The sequence below is a fragment of the Neophocaena asiaeorientalis genome, unplaced genomic scaffold (genome assembly GCF_003031525.2).
Source record: "Neophocaena asiaeorientalis asiaeorientalis breed wild unplaced genomic scaffold, Neophocaena_asiaeorientalis_V1.1 scaffold226, whole genome shotgun sequence".
NCBI lineage: Eukaryota > Metazoa > Chordata > Mammalia > Artiodactyla > Phocoenidae > Neophocaena > Neophocaena asiaeorientalis.
In genome coordinates this window covers 8944231-8964845 of record NW_020173037.1, presented here as the reverse complement: position 1 = coordinate 8964845, position 20615 = coordinate 8944231, and the positions used below count along the sequence as shown (strand labels likewise).

The 20615-nt window shown below is 39.8% G+C and overlaps 1 protein-coding gene across 1 annotated transcript in view; it reads right to left on the bottom strand.

The window, feature by feature from the left end:
- The window catches only part of NKAIN3 (sodium/potassium transporting ATPase interacting 3), a 333800-nt gene that overhangs the window by 117295 nt on the left and 195890 nt on the right, over positions 1-20615 (bottom strand). The window contains 1 exon segment of the mRNA XM_024742568.1: positions 6855-7052. Coding sequence (XP_024598336.1) covers positions 6855-7052 — 198 coding nt within the window.

Sequence of the window (20615 nt, the reverse complement as noted above, 5' to 3'; positions counted from 1 at the left end):
AAGTGAGTTTTAAAGGTTTAGAGATTAGGATTTGTCTGCTAGTTATAAAAATGAGTTCCTTTAAAATATACATATCTTGTTTAATAGTTAACATGAGTATATGGGTCTGTTTACCCACAAATAATGAATCCTGAAAATTAAAAAAGGCCTTAAGTTGCATATTCATTATTACTGACCTATTGACCTCAGAACTGGGCAGTCCACTGAAATGGAATATCTAGTAATAACGAAGATTTAAGAGTGCCTCCAAATAATTAAATAAAAAATTATGAGATTTGCAAATGTTTCGTCATCTAAGAAAAACGATCGTAATACCTCTTCTACTCTTCTACACAAATCATGCAATGATGAAACACATGAATTATTAATGAAAATGTGATACACATGTAAAACCATCTTTGGGGAAAACACACACTTAATTCTACATCTTTTTTTTGCATCTTACCTCTCCTCGATTGCTTATTTAAATCATAAATACCTTTCCATGTCTTATATATGGTGTTTAAAATTAACATAATGATTGTTACTACCTAATTATCATGTTAGTACATTGTAAGTTGCTGTACTATGTCTTTAACAGTATATGTTTAGACATAGCTAGCTAGGTTTGCTATCATAAATAAGAGTAAAAAAAAAAAAACATAGTGCTGGTAGCTCTTTGTTTCTGTTGAATCATTTCCTTGGGAGAAACTTCATTGAGTGAGGTTACAGGGCCAAAAGGTAGGGACATTTAATGGTCCTTGCAGTAAAGAATGCTTTTTCCAATAAGCAAGTAACAATTTATTATTAATGCTATATGTTATTATTTTAAAAATTTGCTAAGTTAGTGAAATAATTTTTCAAATTAATTTGCATGTATCGTTACTAGCAAGAATAATCATATTTTATACCTTTATAATTTGGATTTTCTCTGTGATTACATTTATTCATATTCTTCATAGACTTAATTATTAAATGTGTATGTTATTATTCATTTAAAAGATTTCATCAGGTCTATGGATAATGACCCTTGGTCTGTCATATGTGATGCAAATATGACTTTTAGCCACTTGTTTTATTTTAGATTTGTAAGATTTCATGTTCAGATTTTTGGTAATTAAATGTGTAAAGTATAGTATGGCAGAATGAGATTAAAGGATAATGGAGATTTTTGCAACCAGAAATATTTTATCCATATTCTCTCGTAGAAAAAGGAAATGCTGTGTTTTGGGCTGTAGTATTTAATTTCATATACTGTATATGTTTCCTCGTTAAATCTGTGGTGTTACATTTCCAGAGTGAGAATCCAAAGTGATCTGAAAATATGTACAGTACAGTGTTTGGAATTTAAGTGGACATAATTTTAAATGTTCATCACAAACTGTTTTGATACTCTCCTTAATGGGAGCAAAGCAACAAAGATAAGCTAAACTCTCAAAATAAAGCACACGTGGATGCGGAAGAACAAATTCGAAGGTAGAGTTATGGTCTCGGACCAGACTGACTTTCCTTTTCCCTGCACCTGGGTACCCTCACCAATCCAAACATCTCCATCAGAAATAATTTTCAAGCATATTTTCTGTTTAGGTTCTCTTTACCAAATGGTATGAAACAAAATCAAGACACAGCCACATTAAATTATGTACAACGTTTAAAAATCATGCATTCTGTGGATTGTAAAACTAAAATGCAGAGAATTTATACAACAATTTACTGAACAACTCTGAGTGAGTGGCTTACTCTGAGCTGGGTACAGCCCTAGGTATTACAGATACAGGGTGAATAAGGGATTATGATCAGAGCCCTCAGGAGCTTCCAGCTGGTCTTTAACTGGTTACTTCAAACCTTGTTTCACTGTAGTGACTCTGAGACTTTCCACAAAAATCTGAAACACATTCAGTTAGCCAAATGCTCTTGAGAGGCATAGGTTGGAAAGAATTCTAGGAAACCAGAATGAGGAAAATACATATTAAATAAAGTTCAGTCCTCAGAATAGAAATTTATGATTTCATGTCCCATGAAGATCATAGGAATGACATTTTTCATGCAGGAAACAGGTGTCAGATACGGGATTAATGAACTAAGGTTTCAATACATAGAGCATCGCCAGGATGTATCCCTCTAGTCTTTGAAGAAGGACCAGCCCGGGTAGGGCAGGGACAGGCAAAGAGCAGCTGTAGTAACAACAGCACCGTTAGCAACACAGAGCTATTGAGTGCTTCGTGCCAAGCACTGCAGAATATTTTGCCTACATCCCCTTCATTTGCCAGATGAAGGGAATCTTCTCTCTGGCCCCAGCATTTTGTCTGTGCATTCACCCCTGCCAGTTTTTGATCAATGGATTCTTCCTTTTGTGTTTACCCACTTCAGACGTTGGAAGTGTTCATTCGTCATTTATTCATTCACTAAATATTTAGTGCTGTCACTCTGCTAGTGACTGGGACCACGGAAATGAACAGGGGAAAAAAGGACACTATACCAGCGTTCAAGGAACTCTCTTTCTGGAAGGTAGACAGACCAGAGACTCAATGACTATAAAACAGTGTGCACATGGCAGGCCATCTGGTAGAGCCTGGGGATGAATGAGATGTATAGGTCTACGAAATGCTCTCAGTGACACACGCACAGTTATTTAGTATAACATGTGTGTAATAAATTATAAAATACATAATTATAATACACAATTGAGATTGTATTATACTATATATTATGTTAGATATATTGTATGTTATATATATCCAAAATCATTACAGTTAGGTGAGTTAGCGATCCAAACGTCCATCAATAGGGGACCATTAAAATAAACAATGAAAAAAAAATAAATAAACAATGAAACACTGATGCGCTGATACGGAAACAGCTCCAAAATAGATAATAAGTAAAAAAATGGAAAGTCTCAGAAGAATGCATGTCATATGCTGTTTTTTGTGAGGTGCAGATAAGAATATAGAGTCACATTTTCTTATATTTGCCTAAAGACACTTTGGAGTCATTTTGTGAGGGGCGGATAAGAATATAGAGTCACATTTTCTTATATTTGCCTAAAGACACTTTGGAGTCATACGCATGACACTCAACAAACAAACAAGACAAAACGGGGTGGGTTGCCCGATGCGGAGCAGAGATGGGGGCCCCAGGCAAATGGGGACACAAGGGAAGGAGGGAGGATTTTCACCGTACACATTTTTATGTTTCTGAATTAAGTGAATGTATTGTCTATTTAAAAAAACTAAATTAACATTTCCTGGAACTTTTGGAGGAAAGATGTCTACTTGTGGACCGTGGCAGGTGGATGAAGAGCTCGGCGGGGAGGACCCATTCCCAGCAGAGTGCCGCAGGCCGGGCTGCAGGCTCGCCTGCCAACAGGTCACACTCTGCATGGGTGGCGGCTGGGCTCCTGTCCGGGAGGGTCAGGAGACCAGGGTGGGAATCAGGCAGGGGCAGGTCGTGAGGGCCTCAGCTGACAAGGTGCAAATTCGGATTTCACCTCCAAGGTGACGGAAATCACCGAAGGTGATCAGAAGGAAAGTGAGTAATCACATCTGCACTTTCACATCATGTCTCCAGGAGCAAAGTGCAGGCGTGACACTGGGCGGGGCAGAGCTGGGGCGGGGAGACTGATACTCAGGAGATCACTGGCCATGCTTCAGGTGAGGTGGAGATCCTGCAGCCTTGATCCCGGCTGTTGCCTTTGAAGATGTTGGCATCATCCCCTCCTAAATGAAACGTGCCCCTCCCCTCAAACTGTCCACAGCCTTTCCTGGGATTCCACTTGATCTTCAACTTGGTGTCGCTCACAATTGGCAGGAGGCCTCGGGGAGAGCTGAGTGGGGTGTGGATGCTCTAAGGGATGCTATCCCTTCTTTCTGAGCTCTGCTGTTTTTGTCTGTTTCCATCAAGCTTGTACACATTTCCTGTTGAATGCTTATGACTGGGATTTCATTTCTTCCAGTTCCAAGCCCTGCTGTTAGGCGGGACAATCATACAGGTGGTGTCCACCATCAGAGCTGTATCCGCGGGTAAGTCCCTCAAACACTTCCCTCTCAACTTGCCAGAGAACTGCTGCCCTGAAACCCCTCTCCACCATCCTGGCTGCCCTTGCCGGCCCCTCCCTGTGTCCTTCTAGATATTCCCGGGCCTTCAGCAATTATAGGGGTAACCCCTGGGGCAGCAGGGCCTCTGGGACCCTGCCTCATCTAAAAGCCCTTCGCCTGTTTGCTTCGTTGTTGCCCATGCAGGGGCTGTTAAATCTTGCAACTGTTACTTTTTCCACTAATAAGACATCTCAGCACATGCTAAGCATCTCAGCAGACGCTGAGATACAGGAAGTATTCCCATATCATCAGATTTTTTAAAAATCACAGTTCTAATCATTGTAGACATATTCGTATGAAATAAGTGGAAAATAAAAGAAAATTATATGCAATCAACCACAACAATAATACATAATTTGATCGCTGTGAAACAAAGTCAGGATATATTTCATCTTAACGTAAAAAGAAAAAATATTGAAAATCTTGTCTGGCAGGTATATTATACAAGAAAAGTCAGAGATCAGCAACTTATATTTTTACTGCTGGAAGGCTGAACAAGGTAATGAGGACTGTATGCAGGTGGACAGCTCTCAACGTTCACCAAACAAATGTGCTGAGGAATTAATTTGTAAGTGACAAGTACTTATAGGTGGCAACATACACTTTATTTTGTACGTTTCTCTAAAGTAGGCTTTTAATGTTAGTTCGGCTTCTTATCATAGAAATACTTTCACCTTGCTGTTCATTTGAATTGGAGTTGCTATGGAGAAATGACTTTTTGATTCTACAGCATTCTACTGCATTCTAAAAACTTGGAAATCATGCCATCATGCCACAAAATGGGTTAGCAATTTTCTATGAATTTTTTTTAAAGGAGGGGAATCTGTTCACACCTGAAGGATTCTAGAAAAATGTTTCAGTGTTACAAAATTTAATAAGAACATTTAGAGCCTAGGACCTGACGATAGAGTATTCTTTTACCTTAAAATAGACTGAAACATTTTAAAAGAAAATTTGCCTCCGTGTTTTTTGTTAAATTCAGAGATTTAAACATATACAGCTTGCCACAATTTCATATGTAACTGCCAGGAGAGTAAAGAAAGACCAGAGAATAGGGAAAGATTGATAAACATATATTGACAAGTGACAGCATATAGAAACCAAGAATAATCAGATCCCCTGTTACATTTCTGAAAGAAAATTCCTTAGCATTGCGGTCCAACCTCTTTGAATTTAGGGTAGAATTTGCCTTTCATTGAACTAGAACACTAAAAGATCTTTGAAGTATTTTATTCTAGTCTTTAGTCTTTCTAGAAAATTATAATTCAAATATGCTCTAAAACACTATTTTAAACCTTGACATATGCAGGTTAAAGAACAATAGTTAATAAATTATGTAAAGGCGGGTAAGACTGCTACATTGGTGGCTCCAAATGAGCCATGTCTCCTGATACTCTCACTTTTCTAGAGGCCCCTCCCACAATGATACTGGGCTTGGTCACATAACTTTCTATAGCCAATGGGACAACAGGAGACATTACTCTCAAGTAGAGGCTTGATTAAACGCTTGCATGTTGGGCTTCTCTTTTTGGGACCCAGCAGCCTGGCTGCAAGAAAGTCTGTCAAGTTTTCTTCAAAAAGAGAAGCCATGTGGAGGAGAATGTGGGTCAACAGCCAGCACCAGACATATAAGTGAGGACTTCTAGAATATTCTAACCACAGCAGAGCTCCTGGTGGAAGGTTCACGTGAGTGACCTGGCTAGTACCATGTGAAACAGAGCAATCCATCTGAGCCTTGCCCAAATTCCTGAGCCACAGGACTCTAAGCAACACACTGATACTGTTTTAAGTAATTACAGTTTGGAGCAGTTTGTTACACAGCAGTAGATAACAGATACAGTAAGTGTTAGCAGGGACTCCTAAAGTTCTTTCTGGAAATAATTCCAAGGTACATTCTTCATTGACATACACCTCTCGTACTTCTGTCATCTATTTATTTATTATTGAGCCTGTCTTTCTCATTCTGACTCTAACTCTAACCAGCTGGATAGAAGAACTGAGATGGTTGGTTCATGTGAAAAGTGTTGTGAGAACGGCTTTATTGTATATTGACTCAAACAAAATGCCAAGTCCTTGTTGGATCTCAAAGAAACAGCATTCTTGAAGATGGTATATATCTTAAATTAATTCCACTCCACAGCGTGATCAAACTGTGGCTGGGACAGTCTGGTGGAAAGAAAATGTCTTTAAGGAATTCCTAGCACATAAGCCTTCTGTGGTCCAATCAAACCACTGCCTCTCTGTTTCTCTATATGGAACTGTATCCTCACAACCAATTTCAGGCACTAAAATGTGTAGGACTCTCTGGAGGAATTTGTTTTCTTAAGAAATAATTATTTGAAATATGAGGTTTATTAGATTGAGAAAGACATCCGGTGTATTTTCATCCTTCTTTCTTTGGAACTAACATGACTTAATAAAAGAATGCATTAGAAGTAGTTGCAGCAGTAGAAGTATATTAGGAGAAGAGCCCACAGTAGTGAATGGGCAATGCACCACGTCTAGGGGATGGTGGTACTATTCCACTGAATTGTGGGGATTGTATCTCAAGTTAGAAACTACAGCAACTAAAAACAAAGTGTCTGGATACCAAGAGGAAAAAGATGTCACCTGCCATTAAGCATAACTACCGTTAGCATCATCGCTGCTATTTCCATTGTTTAAAGGATGTTCTCTGTGTGCTTATCTACGGCATTATCTACCGGTGGGGGGGTATGGATGCAAAGTTTAGATATAAAATGCCATTAAAGAGAGTCCTGATCGGACAAACGTGATACTTACAGAGAGTAGTATTTGGATGGCACTGTGGATGACCTCCAGGTACTGGAAGTCGACGATGCAGCCGGTGACGGAGACATACGTGTAATCGTCCATCATGCCGTGGGATGACGGGGGCAGCACTCTTCGGACACAGCCAGGCCCGTGTTCCCGCCACCACGACCGGTGCACAGAGATGTTGAATGTCATTAGATCTGTATCCTAGGATATAAGGAGACAAGAGAGCAAAAGGAGACAGTCATATCCCATCATATCTTTGATTTTCACTTTAGGAAGAATTCAGGATGAATGAAATTGTTGAAATGGTTTAAATTTCAAGTAAAAAGTGACAAAAGACAAAGTTAACAATGGCGACATGTATCATATGGCTAAATGAAATAGCTCATTTTTCACATCGGTTATAGTTATTCAATGTGGTGTTATAATTCTTTGAATAATAACATTTCAAGGTTAGCACACATCAAAATTCCAGAGATGACATGTTTATTTAAAAGTTCCTATGTTTATTTAAAAATTATATTGTCCACATTGAAATTTTCTTCTGTATTTTCTTGTTGCTCCATTGCCATTGGCATCACCATCATGCGTTAACATTTATTGAGAGATTTTTTTTTTTTTTTTTTTTTTTTTTGCGGTACACGGGCCTCTCACTGTCGTGGCCTCTCCCGTTGCGGAGCACAGGCTCCGGACGCGCAGGCTCAGCGGCCACGGCTCACGGGCCCAGCCGCTCCGCGGTATGTGGGGTCCTCCGGGACCGGGGCACGAACCCGCATCCCCTGCATCGGCAGGCGGACTCTCAACCACTGCGCCACCAGGGAAGTCCTACTGAGAGATTTTTTGCCTGCTAGGCATTGTTCTGAGCACTTGTCACACGCTGTGTGTTCTTGCACGTACTATCATCATCCTAACTTACAGTAGGCTGAATAATGGTCTCCCCAAAATACATTTATGTCCTACTCCCTGGAACCTGTGGATTTTACCTTATATGGCAAGAAAAGGACTTTGCAGATGTGATTGCATTAAGGGTCATGAGATGGGGTTATTATCCTGGATTATCTGATGGGCCCTAAAGACAATCACATGTCTCCTTATAAGAGGGAGGCAGAGGGAGAGTAGACAGACACAAGGAGGAATAGAAGGACAGTGTGACCACAGAGGCAGAGCTTGGAGTGATGTGGCCACAAGTCCAGGAATGTTGGCCGCCACCAAAAGCTGGAAGAGACGAGAAAGGATTCTCCCTAAAACTCCAGAAGGAGTGCGGCCCTGCCAACATCTTGATTTCAGCCCAGTGAAACAGAGTTTCAGACTTCGGCCCGAAGTCTGAAAATAAGCTATGAGAATATAAATTTCTGTTGTTTAAGACACCAGGTTTGTAGTATTTGTTGTATAACGATCATAAAACAACAACAAAACAAAACTAAAACAGGTGAGGAAAGAAAGGCAAAATAAATTGCCCAACTTCGTTAATAAATAAATTAAATGAACTGCCTATGTAGTGGTAGATCCAGACTTGACCCTATGCAATCTGTACTTTTAGCTGTGACGTGATGTTATCCCATTACCGACTATGTTCCCCTGCCCAACCCCTTACAATTCCTCATACCCTGAAGGGAGCTAGATCCCTCCTCCCAAATTGTTTCCAAAAAATGCCACTACAGCTGAGCAAAGAACAAAGAAGGCAATCCTTGACTTTTACATATCAAAATAGGCTTTCAGAGCTCTAAAGAGAAACACCAGTATAGGTGTTTAATTCTCAAGAGATGCCCCTTAGTATTTGCAGTGTCAGCCATGAAGAACTAAGGCTATAACGTTTTTGTCATAAACAATAGTTTGAAAAGAATAGATGAGGAACAAGACTCTTGACTCCCAGATAAGCTAAAGATTACAGCTGCCCGTGTGGAGCAGGAAGGAGGAGGTGTGATGATGGAGAGATGGCAAGGGCGCCTGTGGACTGTAGGCCGTGGACCGGGGACAGTGGATCAGCAGGGGAGCCGAGGACGCAGGAGCAGGTCCATTTCCCAGCCTCCACTCCACGCGAGTGTGTTCTCACTGGTGCCAGGGGGACCCGTTGAGTGGACACCACACGTGGCTTTTGCTCAGCCGCCCAGGGGCCACCCACCGATGGTGCAGCACAAATGATGCACATCTGTGCATCCCAGTGTCCCTCGGAGGACAAGTCCCCATCTCAGTGGCATAGGACACTCCTAAGTACCAGAAATTGGGAACTCGGAAAACTTAGGGGAAGCTGGTGTGAGATGGAAAGTTCTTGAACTTCGAGGTGTCTGGGACTGAATACAACCAGCGTGGGAACCCCTCATCTGCTGTTACTCCCTGCTGTATGTGGTACCCATATTGCAAGGTAAGAAACATTTCCAGTTTAGGCTGGTAGGCAGTTACTTCACAGTTTTAGATTCTCCTCAACTCAAGTAATTCAAGCACCATTATAAGTATGCCTCTGATTAGATCAATAATAAAACATTTTCTATCTTTTTTGTTTGTTTTTTTTGGTTATGGTTTGCTGCACATATCATTCAGTTACCTTCAGAGTTACAGACTTTTATGGATAATAAAACATTTTACATCATCTTTTTTTTTTTTTTTGGTTGTTGGTTGGCTACATGTATCATTTGCAGTTACCCTCTAGAGGGAAAATATTATAGAAAAATATAATTGCTTTCGCAAGTGAATTCAGTTTCATACAAAGCAATTGACCTACAGGCAAACTGCAAGCTGCTCCCTTTCCTGGCCAGCAGATTTAATCTCTTATAGTTAGTCTTGGTCACTACAGAAAAACGATTATTTCCAATTTTAATAGAATTCATTAGGTTCAGGATAAACTAGTATGATCTCAAAATCCATAGCAATTTCTATTCTTTACGCATTCTTACCTAGTGGCCTTTTCTATTGCAGGACTGTAAGTTCCTTTCAGTATGACTTTGACTGAAATTTATAGTACCCAAATAAAAGAAAAGTGAATTTATGAAATAATGATACATATTTGTTACACTCACAGAAATCTCTCAGTGCAGTTCTCACTTGATTTGTTGGCACTACAACATATTTATAAACTGTTCTATTCTTTGCAATGACTATTAAAATTTGAATGAGAAAATCAATAGCATCAAATTATACTTAAAGTTTAGACCTCCTAAATTTGGTATAACATTTTATCACAAGTTTGTGTCTGATTTCTATCTCCTTCAGTAGTTAGATTTCAAACATTAAAAAACACCTTAACACATAATAAACTCAATTTCCTATGTCAGGCACGTCAAAGGAAATGCAACTCAGAAAACTACAATCTTTTAATAAAGAAAAAGTAAATAAATAAATGCAGAAGTTCATTTATTTTGTTGACATTTTGGCTATCATATCAAAGCATGTAGTTTTCAAACACACGGGTTAGTGCTAAACCATAGGTCAACAAAGTAAACTTAAAAATAATTGAGTCTCTCAAATGTCATTTCTTTTCCATTTCTTGGAATTAGAATATTATCTGAGAATTTAAGCACACCATGGTTAAGAAAATTGACAACTGATGTCTTTGCCATTGTCCTTAGAATTTAAGAGATATGGATAACGGTATTTGTATTTATGCAAGTGCATGTGATTACCAAGGGACAGTTTGTAAAACAAGGAGGAAGAAAGCAAGGAGAGAGAGAAGAAACATGAAGGGTTTGGGAGGTGTGAGGACAGCCTGGAGAGACAGAGCATGTCCAGGCCAACAGGAGAAAGAATTTCAGGGAAGTTGGTAATGCCAGAGGCAAAAACTCCTCCTAAAATAAAACAAACAAACAACAACAAAGAACAGCACTGAATTTGCTGAGTGGTGGGCAACGGGGGACCTTACAAAATGCAATGCCGGCAGAGTGCTGGGAGTGAAAAACTGCATTTCAAGGAACTGAGGGGATTGAGAAGAGAGGATTCGGTGTTTTTCATGAAGTTGGGAGTCCAGGTAGTAAGAACATGGGGTGGACAAGAGTCAATCCGTGCATCTGCTCACACTCGCAAAGTCATGACTTGAAATTATTCCAGAACACTGCTTTTCCCTGAATATCTACTCAACTAAATACTAAGTGTTTAAAAGCCCTTTCTTCTCATTAGTGTGAATCTCAAACTTGTTCCCATTTTCTTCAAGTACTTGAGTAAAAAAAAAAAAAAAAAGATTTCCAGAATTCTTTGAAATGCTCATTAACTGTGTACGTGGATACGCCTGCCCACATTTTATTCCCAGTAAGTGTAGCTACAGTATTGGAATCGGCTCACACCCTGAAAAATTCAATACTCACTTTCTATTACAGTAGACCACTATATAATTTTTCATTAATCAAAGAACTAGTCTTTCTCTTATTCTTCTTTGTTCTTTTAATCATCTGCTTTTTTTGGCATGCATCTCATTTAATTTTAGCTAATCCTCTTTATTTCTAGAAATGGACTCCCAACTACTAATAATCATTTTTTTCCTTTTTCCTTAGTTGTGGCTGGAAGGGTCATTGAATCCAATTTTGTATGGCTATCTACTCTGTCTTTTGTCATAAGCCAGCCCATGTGCAAGTGAAAATGTGACTTTGAAGAGATGTCCACATGTATGTAAGAAAATAGATTTTGCTCAATTTTAGAGTTAGCTTTGGGTTTATATTTATATAATTAAATTCATGTCAGTTGAAATTTCTTTTGAAGTACTGTTTATCTCAGAATAGGAATTAGAAAGATTAAAACAAATGTCTTACATTTCTAATAATTTTCTTTTCACTGAAGCACCAAACATTTCAGAGTACTGTAGATCTATATCATGAAGGACAAACACAGTGCTTGGTAGCGAGGTTTACGTGTTTGGAGCCCATTATACAAAGACTTGGCATCAGTTTAATTACTGATATATCAATAATTACATGTTATTTTCCTATATTAAAAGCAGCTCTTAGGGATAAGCTTAAAAGGTTTTCAAGTTTCCATTTGAAAATGTTTGTCAGTTACTGTTGCTTTCTTTTTTTTTTTTTTATAAATTTACTTATTTATTTACTTTTGGCTGTTTTGGGTCTTCGTTGCTGTGTGCGGTCTTTCTCTAGTTGCGGTGAGCGGGGGCTACTCTTCATTGCAGTGTGAGGGCTTCTCATTGTCGTGGCTTCTCTTGTTGAGGAGCACGGGCTCTAGGCGTGCAGGCTTCAGTAGTTGTGGCACGTGGGCTCAGTGGTTGTGGCTTGCGGGCTCTAGAGCTCAGGCTCAGTAGTTGTGGCGCACGGGCTTCGTTGCTCCGCAGCATGTGGGATCTTCCTGGGCCAGGGCTCGAACCCGTGTCCCCTGCATTGGCAGGCGGATGCTTAACCACTGTGCCACCAGGGAAGCCCCCTACTGTTGCTTTCTTAGAGAATTCTTCCTGCAAGCCATAGCACATCATAATTATTTAGGCCCATGCCACTGGTGTTGAATATAAAGAAGAGTCTGCAGAGTGAGGAGCAGCCATTGATCATTTTGATTTTGTTTCTTATCCTTACAACTAGGTATTGATAGGGATTTTCTTTTTCTTTTTTTCTTTTTTTTTTGGTACACGGGCCGCTCACCGCTGTGGCCTCTCCTGTGGCGGAGCACAGGCTCCGGACGCGCAGGCTCAGCGGCCACGGCTCACAGGCCCAGCCGCTCCATGGCATGTGGGATCCTCCCGGACAGGGGCACGAACCCGTGTCCCCTGCATGGGCAGGCGGACTCTCAACCACTGCGCCACCAGGGAAGCCCACTACTGGATTTTTTGAGGCACAAACTCAATTAAGAATTGAGAAAACCTAAAAAAAACCCAGAAGGTCACTGAACATCCATTATTGCTAGTGGGAGTGTGAATTTGTGCAGCCACTTTGAAAAAAGTTTTGTATATCCACTGTCGCTAGATAAATGTATGCCTTATGACCTAGTGGTCCCACTCTTGAGTAGGAATGCATTATCAAATGCATTTCTTAAGAAAGGTAAGTATGGAGAGAATCAGCCATCTTTCTCATGTGTTTATTAAAATAACTGAGACACCGTGCAAAACAAGGAGGAAAAGAACCATGGTGAAAGGCTGAATTTCTTTCCAAAACCATTGGATGCTGTGGAAGGATCCAAACGAACACCGCCCACCCTCCCCTCACCCCCAGTTTTCTAATAACGACTTTAAAGAAATCACTAGTCCCATTAGAGGAAGTGATATAAATGAAGCCCACCTCCTGCAGGGCCACCTTGAAGCGGGTAGGGGAAATACAGCGAGAAATTTACAAAAGCCTGCAATTTGCAGGAAGACTTTTGTTTTTCTTTTAAATGTCAACCTCCCCTTCTCATATCCGTGTTTACTTTGTAGTTGTCCATTCATTAGCCATGTCTTGTTTTATGCTGATTTGCTTTTTTAAAAAAATCCATATGTGTGCACTTTTTAAAAATCCATATGCACAGCACTTTTCTAGAAGGACATACTTAGTAGTGGCTTCCTCTGCGGGAGAGGCATTGAAGGTTTGGGGTAGGAGATTTACTTTTTGTTCTAAGTCTTTTGTATTGTTTGAATTTATTACTGGGTATATATACAGTAGTGCCTTTGTTTTTTTTTTGGTACGCGGGCCTCTCCCTGTCGTGGCCTCTCCCATTGAGGAGCACAGGCTCCGGACGCGCAGGCTCAGCAGCCATGGCTCACGGGCCCAGCCGCTCCGCGGCATGTGGGATCTTCCCGGACCGGGGCACGAACCCGTGTCCCCTGCATCGGCAGGCGGACTCTCAACCACTGCGCCACCAGGGAAGCCCAGTAGTGCCTTTTTAATTAAAATGTTTTTTACGTGTAAGTTACACTTAAAAAAACATGTTACCAGTTTTATTTTTTGAATTTTTTTTTATAGAGCAGGTTTTTATTAGCTATCTATTTTATACATATTAGTGCATATAGGTCAATCCCAAGCTCCTAATTCATCCCCACTTTTGATGTGCATCAGGTCCATAAGGCAGAACCAGGTATGTCCCTGCAAAAACAGCCTTTCAAAGCTGAGCGTCTGTGCATAGAATGCAACAACATTTCAGTGCAATGGAAAAAACCATTTCATGCCAGTGATGCCTCAAATATTATTTGTGAAAGTATAATGTACATTCCCAGATACTGACATTTATGGTATGTAATTGCTGCACCTGACGACACTAAGATTTGCCTACAGATGATTTTTTAACAATAAGTGTACATGTTGCTGTAATCTATGAATTTGAAACACCTGTAGTTTACTTAGCTAATTACCAAGCCCACTCAACACATCTGGCTTCTCTGTCTTGGTGTTAATCAATAACTATTTGATTACAATGTTATGCCTTTTATGCTAATTGGGATTTTGAGACCATAAAATGGTGCTACCTTTGTGTTTCATGCCTGTACTAATGTGTTATATTCATAGTTTGTTGTATTCAGAATTCATGCCGCACGTGCATGTATGCACACACTTGACTTCATTTGCACAACAGAAGTGTTTCTATTCAATCTGTTTTTTGCCAAGTTTACTGTCTGAAAAGAAAACGCTTGCTTATTTTAAAATTTTGGTTGGAAAATTTCTTGTTTGAGAAAAATAGATGTTTGTTTTAATCTGGTAGGATTTTTTTTTTTTTTAAAGGAAAAGTCATATGATCCTTTTAGCTGTTCCGTTTTTGAAAGGTAGCCGGATAAATAGAATAATACTGGTATTTTTGATCTGTGTATGTAGCTGCTGGTGTGGTTTAAAACCCTCTGCAAAAGAACAGTTTTTTCTCAGTTGCTTCCTTTGCTCAAATAATCGTGAAGGCTGGAAAGAGGTCTGATTAATTGCAAACTTGGATGTGGTAAAAACCTCTCTGGCAGGTTCTTATCTCTCACCATCAGTCTCAAGTTTCAGAGTAACCATCTTGGAAGGCTTGCAGGAGGGAGCCTCTTGGGATCTGGAAATTCCAGAGACAAGGACTCAAATGCAGAGCTGGATTTCTATTGTAGCAGCTCGGTGTGTATATGTGTACACACGTGTTCACGGGGACGGAGGGCTATTCACTTTGCTGTGGGGCAGGCGCTGAACTGAGAATAAAAGCCCACATCTGCCCACGATGTTCATTTTGAGAGTACTGTCTCTCTTCATGTCTCCACAGATCCCCTAATATGACTGATAAGTAATCACACCAAGTATGGAGATGCTTCATGTCAGCATTAGCTCTCTGCCTTTCATCTAAACAAGATTAAGTGTCACTAGCCAGATATTCCACAAGTATATAAGGCCCAGTGGCCACAAAGGACATTGTTTATTTTAATTCTTTAAGGGGGGAATGATATCTAAGGTCATTTTTTTTTAACCCCATGGCTGAGTCATGGGGTTTTCTTTCCTAGTGTCCTAAGGAGTTCAGGGTGCTTCCAAACTATTAATTAATTCATATTATAAAGTGAATTCTTACTAGCAATGATTAATCCCAGTAATTTAAATTCCCCTAAATGAAGTAAAGACCACTTTTAGCTCTTCCTTAGAGTTGAATTTGAAGCTTTCCAAAGAATATTTGAATCCTTTTCAATTTGCAGGTCATGGGGAGACATATTAATTTCTGGTTGTCCTTACAGATAGCAACTACTCTTAAAATATCAACCTTGTCCAAAAGCACACTTAGCTACACTTTCCATAAGTACCTAGATGAATACACACACTATTATCCCAAGTAGAAAACCTCTTCCCTTTGACATTTCTGAGGCTGGCCACCAAACAACCCTCTTGCCATGAGCTGGGATTATTTCTGTGGGGCAACTTACCAGATGGCATCTTCAATGGATGTTGAGTAGTTATTGTAGCTACATCGTTTGTAGTGTCTAAAGTAGCAACAATGCCTGTCTATGCTCTGCCCAAGGAGACTTCAAACAGTGTAGGTTTCCTCCTTATAAATAAGATAGTCCTACTGTACATATAGATCATTATAAAGTTAAACATCTCATTAGGTCACAAGATCTTCTCTGAGAATGAATGCATCCGTTTTTCCTTGCTCATCTCTTTAACAGAAATGCTATTTATAGTCATTGTTCTCTATTCATCATAGTGCAAAAATGTCATATTTTCTTCATTAGCACCTTGTAATCTAAAAGTATATAATCTATATTAATTATAATATATTGGTGAATGCAGAACAAAGGTATTTAGAACTACTTTAATTCAGAGCCATTTATGTAGAAAGTGACTCACACAGTCCGATACAGTTTTCCTTTAAGAAGGATGCTTTGAGGGGCTTCCGTGGTGGCGCAGTGGTTGAGAGTCCGCCTGCCGATGCAGGGGACGCGGGTTCGTGCCCCGGTCCGGGAGGATCCCACATGCCGTGGAGCGGCTGGGCCCGTGAGCCATGGCCGCTGAGCCTGCGCGTCCGGAGCCTGTGCTCCGCAATGGGAGAGGCCACAACAGTGAGAGGCCCGCGTACCAAAAAAAAAAAAAAAAAACTAGACAAGCTCTCAGCTGCTTGTAGGACAGTGATTCTTAGGACTTGGTCATCCCAGAGCTTTTCAAAGCTTCTCATGTGTATGAAAGTGTCAAAGGTTAGTTCCCCAGAGAAGGCAACCAGGCTCGTGGTCAATGCAAAGCTGCCAATGAACATAATTAAAGAACTTTAGCGACAAGAATAGGGTCCATTATTTGAATGCAAGTTACTTCTGATGGTTCTTAGATTTTTAAGGGCGTGATGGCAGATCCTCCCTACCTTTCTGCTGCACCCATGCTCCCGACTCTACCCTCTGCCACCCATGCCTCTTGTCCCACCACTAGGAGAAGGAGAATAACGTGCAGGAGACTGTACGGGGCTCGACTTATACAGGAAAGGAGAAGGAAAGATAGATTCCCAACAAGCCTTCTCTGACCGAAGCTTCCACGTCATACACAGGTTAAACACAGCACTGCAAAAATTCCGAGGGCGATCCTATGCCTAATATTTATTGGAAGGCAATCATAATATTCTGATCTTTCTGGACTTATGAGGTGGGAGTGGCAGCAGCAATGTCTACTTAATGACATTTGTCTGTTGTCTTTGTCCAGACTTGGACACGGCCAGTTCATATTCAATAGTACACTTGCTTTTTTCTGCTAATGTGAGTCCAGCTTTGTAATGAGAGTACTCTACGAACTCAGCATCCTACCTGCCCCAGGAAGCAAAACCCTAGCCAGTGGAGAAGCTACCACTACTGGCAAAGCTTTGTGTCTTCTTCCTGCTCTTTGACCCTTTTCACATTGTAGTTTAATTTATCTTTTTATGGCCTACCTTACCCTCTGATTTTATGTTTCTCAAGACCTGGCATGGGTTCATTTTTGTAAACACATTGCCAAACATAGAGTGAGTATGTAATAAATGTTCATTGAAGGAATTATTTGTTCTTAAAAAAATAAATAATACACACTACTATATATAAAATAGATAACCAACAAGGACATACTGTATAGCACAGAGAACTATACTCAATATTTTGTAATAACTTGTAAGGGAAAAGAATCTGAAAAAAATAGGTATATATGTATGCATAACTGAATCACTTTGCTGCACATCTGAAACTAACACAACATTGTAAATCGACTCTACTTCAATAAAAAAAGAAAATGTAAAAAAAAATACGCACACTTTAAAATCAAATGGTCAATTCTGAATGTATTAAAGAGTTAAACATAAAATATAAACCATAAAAGAATTAGAAGAAAAACATGAATATTTATCTTAGGGTGAGGAAGTACTATATAAACAAAAATAGGAAAGGAAGAAAACAAAAAAAATTATGTAGAATAGACATGATAAGTTTGCTCTAGACAGCAGCTAATAAGAAGGAGAACTGGCATTGGAATAAAGAATTGATTGCCTTGCACCTGTGTTATGCTAGGCTACTTTGAAAAATGGTTTTGCCACAATTGAATATTTTCAACTACATGTTACAAGGAATAATATTCATGTAAATTACACTGTGTTTATGCAGATAAACTGGTTTCATACATTGAGGGAAAATGCTGCATGAGTTAAACAAGATGCTTTAAAATGTCTTCTAAAAACTTATCAAAGAATAATTGGTTTGACCATATTTTTCAGTTTAGTCAACTAGCCTGGTGTCCCTTAGGTGTGATCCCAGACTTAAAGTACTAGGAAATTACTTATTTGTAAAATATGTACAGTTTTTCACTCCACAAGGATGTAACAAGAAAAGGTTCTTCTATTTAACCACAAGCCCTTTTTTTGCTGAGGTGGTTTTACAAGTAGTGTGTCATACTAACCAAAAAAAAAAAAAAAAATCCCCAATCGTAGGTTTAAGGAGTCTAAGAGATAATGGATAGAAAGTCATGTTTTGGAAAAGCCATAAACTTTATTCTTATACCTGTAATTTTTGCCATCTGATTCACCATCATGAAGATTCTGGGGGGTAAATCACTGTCTAGTAAATTTAAAAGGTTTGAAGTTCTATTTACAAATCTCATTTTCTATACTCATGCAGAAATGCATATTTATAGGAAAGTAATAAAGCTAAATACTTCTTTAATAAGAATCTTAATCTGAATATGTAACTATTGACAGTTTTAAATTAACTTAATGAACTCAGAATCGGAAATTAGCTCTTGATCAAAGTAGCTGGATAGTGGTTATTCATCATTTGGTATTGTAAAAATACAACTTTAATTACAATAAATTCTATGACAAAACAAAACACAGCTTTAGTTTTTTTAAAAACAAGACTCTTGTGCTATGATTTCAATCTTATTAGGCAGAAATCACTGACTGATGGCGCAAAGAGTAAAGCGTAGACAGACATAAAAATCACATTTCAAACTTGAGAAGCTTAATGTGTCGTAGGGAATAGGCTCATACTTCCAGGAAAATGACTCAGTGAAGTACTTCCAAAATAACTACTTTAGCTAGAAAACGAATATTCTTTCTATAGGTAAGTGTGACCATTTAACAATTCAAGCCACAGAATGTCTGACTGAATTGTGGCCTCTTCACATTTAAATTCCTGGGCGGGACACTATTTTCAGCTGTAGTAGTCAGACCCTCATTTGTAGTAAAACTCAGTGCTATCTGTCTCCTGATCAAATGTTTTTTTGCTACGGCAATTTTAAAGTAGAACTGAAACTATAATAAAACTGTGGCTATAGCCTCCTTGCTAATTTTGCATATTAGACATATCTTCAATAGCAGATGTTAATTTCTAGGTAAATTCTGGTTGGGCTTCTTTTTAAATTAATTAATTAATTAGCTTATTTTTGGCTGCATTGGGTCTTCGCTGCTGTGTGCAGGCTCTCTCCAGTTGTGGCGAGCAGGGGCTACTCGTTGTGGTGCGTGGGCCTCTTATGGCGGTGGCTTCTCTCGTGGAGCACGGGCTCTAGAGCACAGGCTCACTAGTTGTGGCTCACGGGCTTAGTTGCTCTGTGGCACGTGGGATCCTCCTGGCCCAGGGATTGAACCTGTGTCGCCTGCATTGGCAGGCAGATTCTCAACCACTGCGCCACCAGGGAAGTCCCTTGGTTGGGCTTCTTGAAAGATGATTCCTAACAGCTGCTATTCTCTAAGCGTTTTTCTGAGAATTCCAGTTTCCAGGCTGAAGGGAGCAATTCCCCACGTGTCTGTGAGGGTTCTGATGCCAGCTCTTTAGAATGATATTAATCTCTATGCCACAGATTCATGTATTTTTTAATCTACTTCAAGGAAAAAAAAGGATATAACAGCCCATTAGGAAACATTAAATCCTAATCATTTCATTAATGTTGTCTCTAATATGTGTTCTATAAAGTTGCTCACTTTTATAACTAAGATTCTGGTGTCACGGGTTAATGAGCAACATAGCTTCTAAGGTTGTGCTATCTGCCATCCATCCATTATCAGGAAAGGACTAATCTGTCGTCCTAGCAGATGGATCAGAAGTCCTGTAGGGGTAAATTAACCCCCATTCTTTATTGCTGTGTCCTACAGATTCACAGAGCATTTCTACATATGATCATATTTGATTCTTAAATCCAGTCAGGAGGATGTGTATTAGTATTCTCATTTGTTTGAAGGGCCTGGCAGGGAAGCACAGCATCTTTTGTATCATGGACCAGAAGGAGCTGTGGGATGGGATCTCTTCTTATCGGGAAGGTCATTGGTTGTCTGTGCAGCTTCTGGAGGGATGCAGTGGGGGCACTGACGTGCACACACTCAGTCAAAATGACCCTGGGTTACCTAGTTCCGATTTTCGGTTGAGGAGTCAGTGTTTCAACCAAATAGCAGTTACATGGCAGAGGAAGGTGGCAAACTCAGGCTGCTGACTCGCTCCTTGTCTTTTTCGTTACGTCTTATGCCAAGTTCTTTGGAGGCACCAATGCTAACAGCCTCTACATCATAGTCACAGTAAATGAGGAAGGTTGTTGAGCCTGTCTCTTTACGCACCATCCCTTCCTGGCCCTGGCCTCGGGGAAGGTGACTACCCTCAGCTCTGGGGCGTCCTGACTGTTGTCTACAGTAAACTTGTTGTCCTATTAGGTGGCTGTTCAAGGGAAAGGCTTGAAACCCAACTCCCAGGAGGCAGATGTGGGAAAAAAATCTCCTACAGGACTAAAAATTTTTTGATTTCTAGGAAGCCACTATAATTGCTTTTTTCTGGACATTTCACAGTAGCATAACTAGAAAAACAACAAGCATAATAGTTAACACGTACGTAGCACTTACAATGTGTCAGCCATGGTTCTTAGCATTTTATGTATTTTAACTGACTTAATCCTCACGAGAGCTCCTGGGGTAGGTGATGTTATTCTGCTGACCATGTAGATGAGAAAA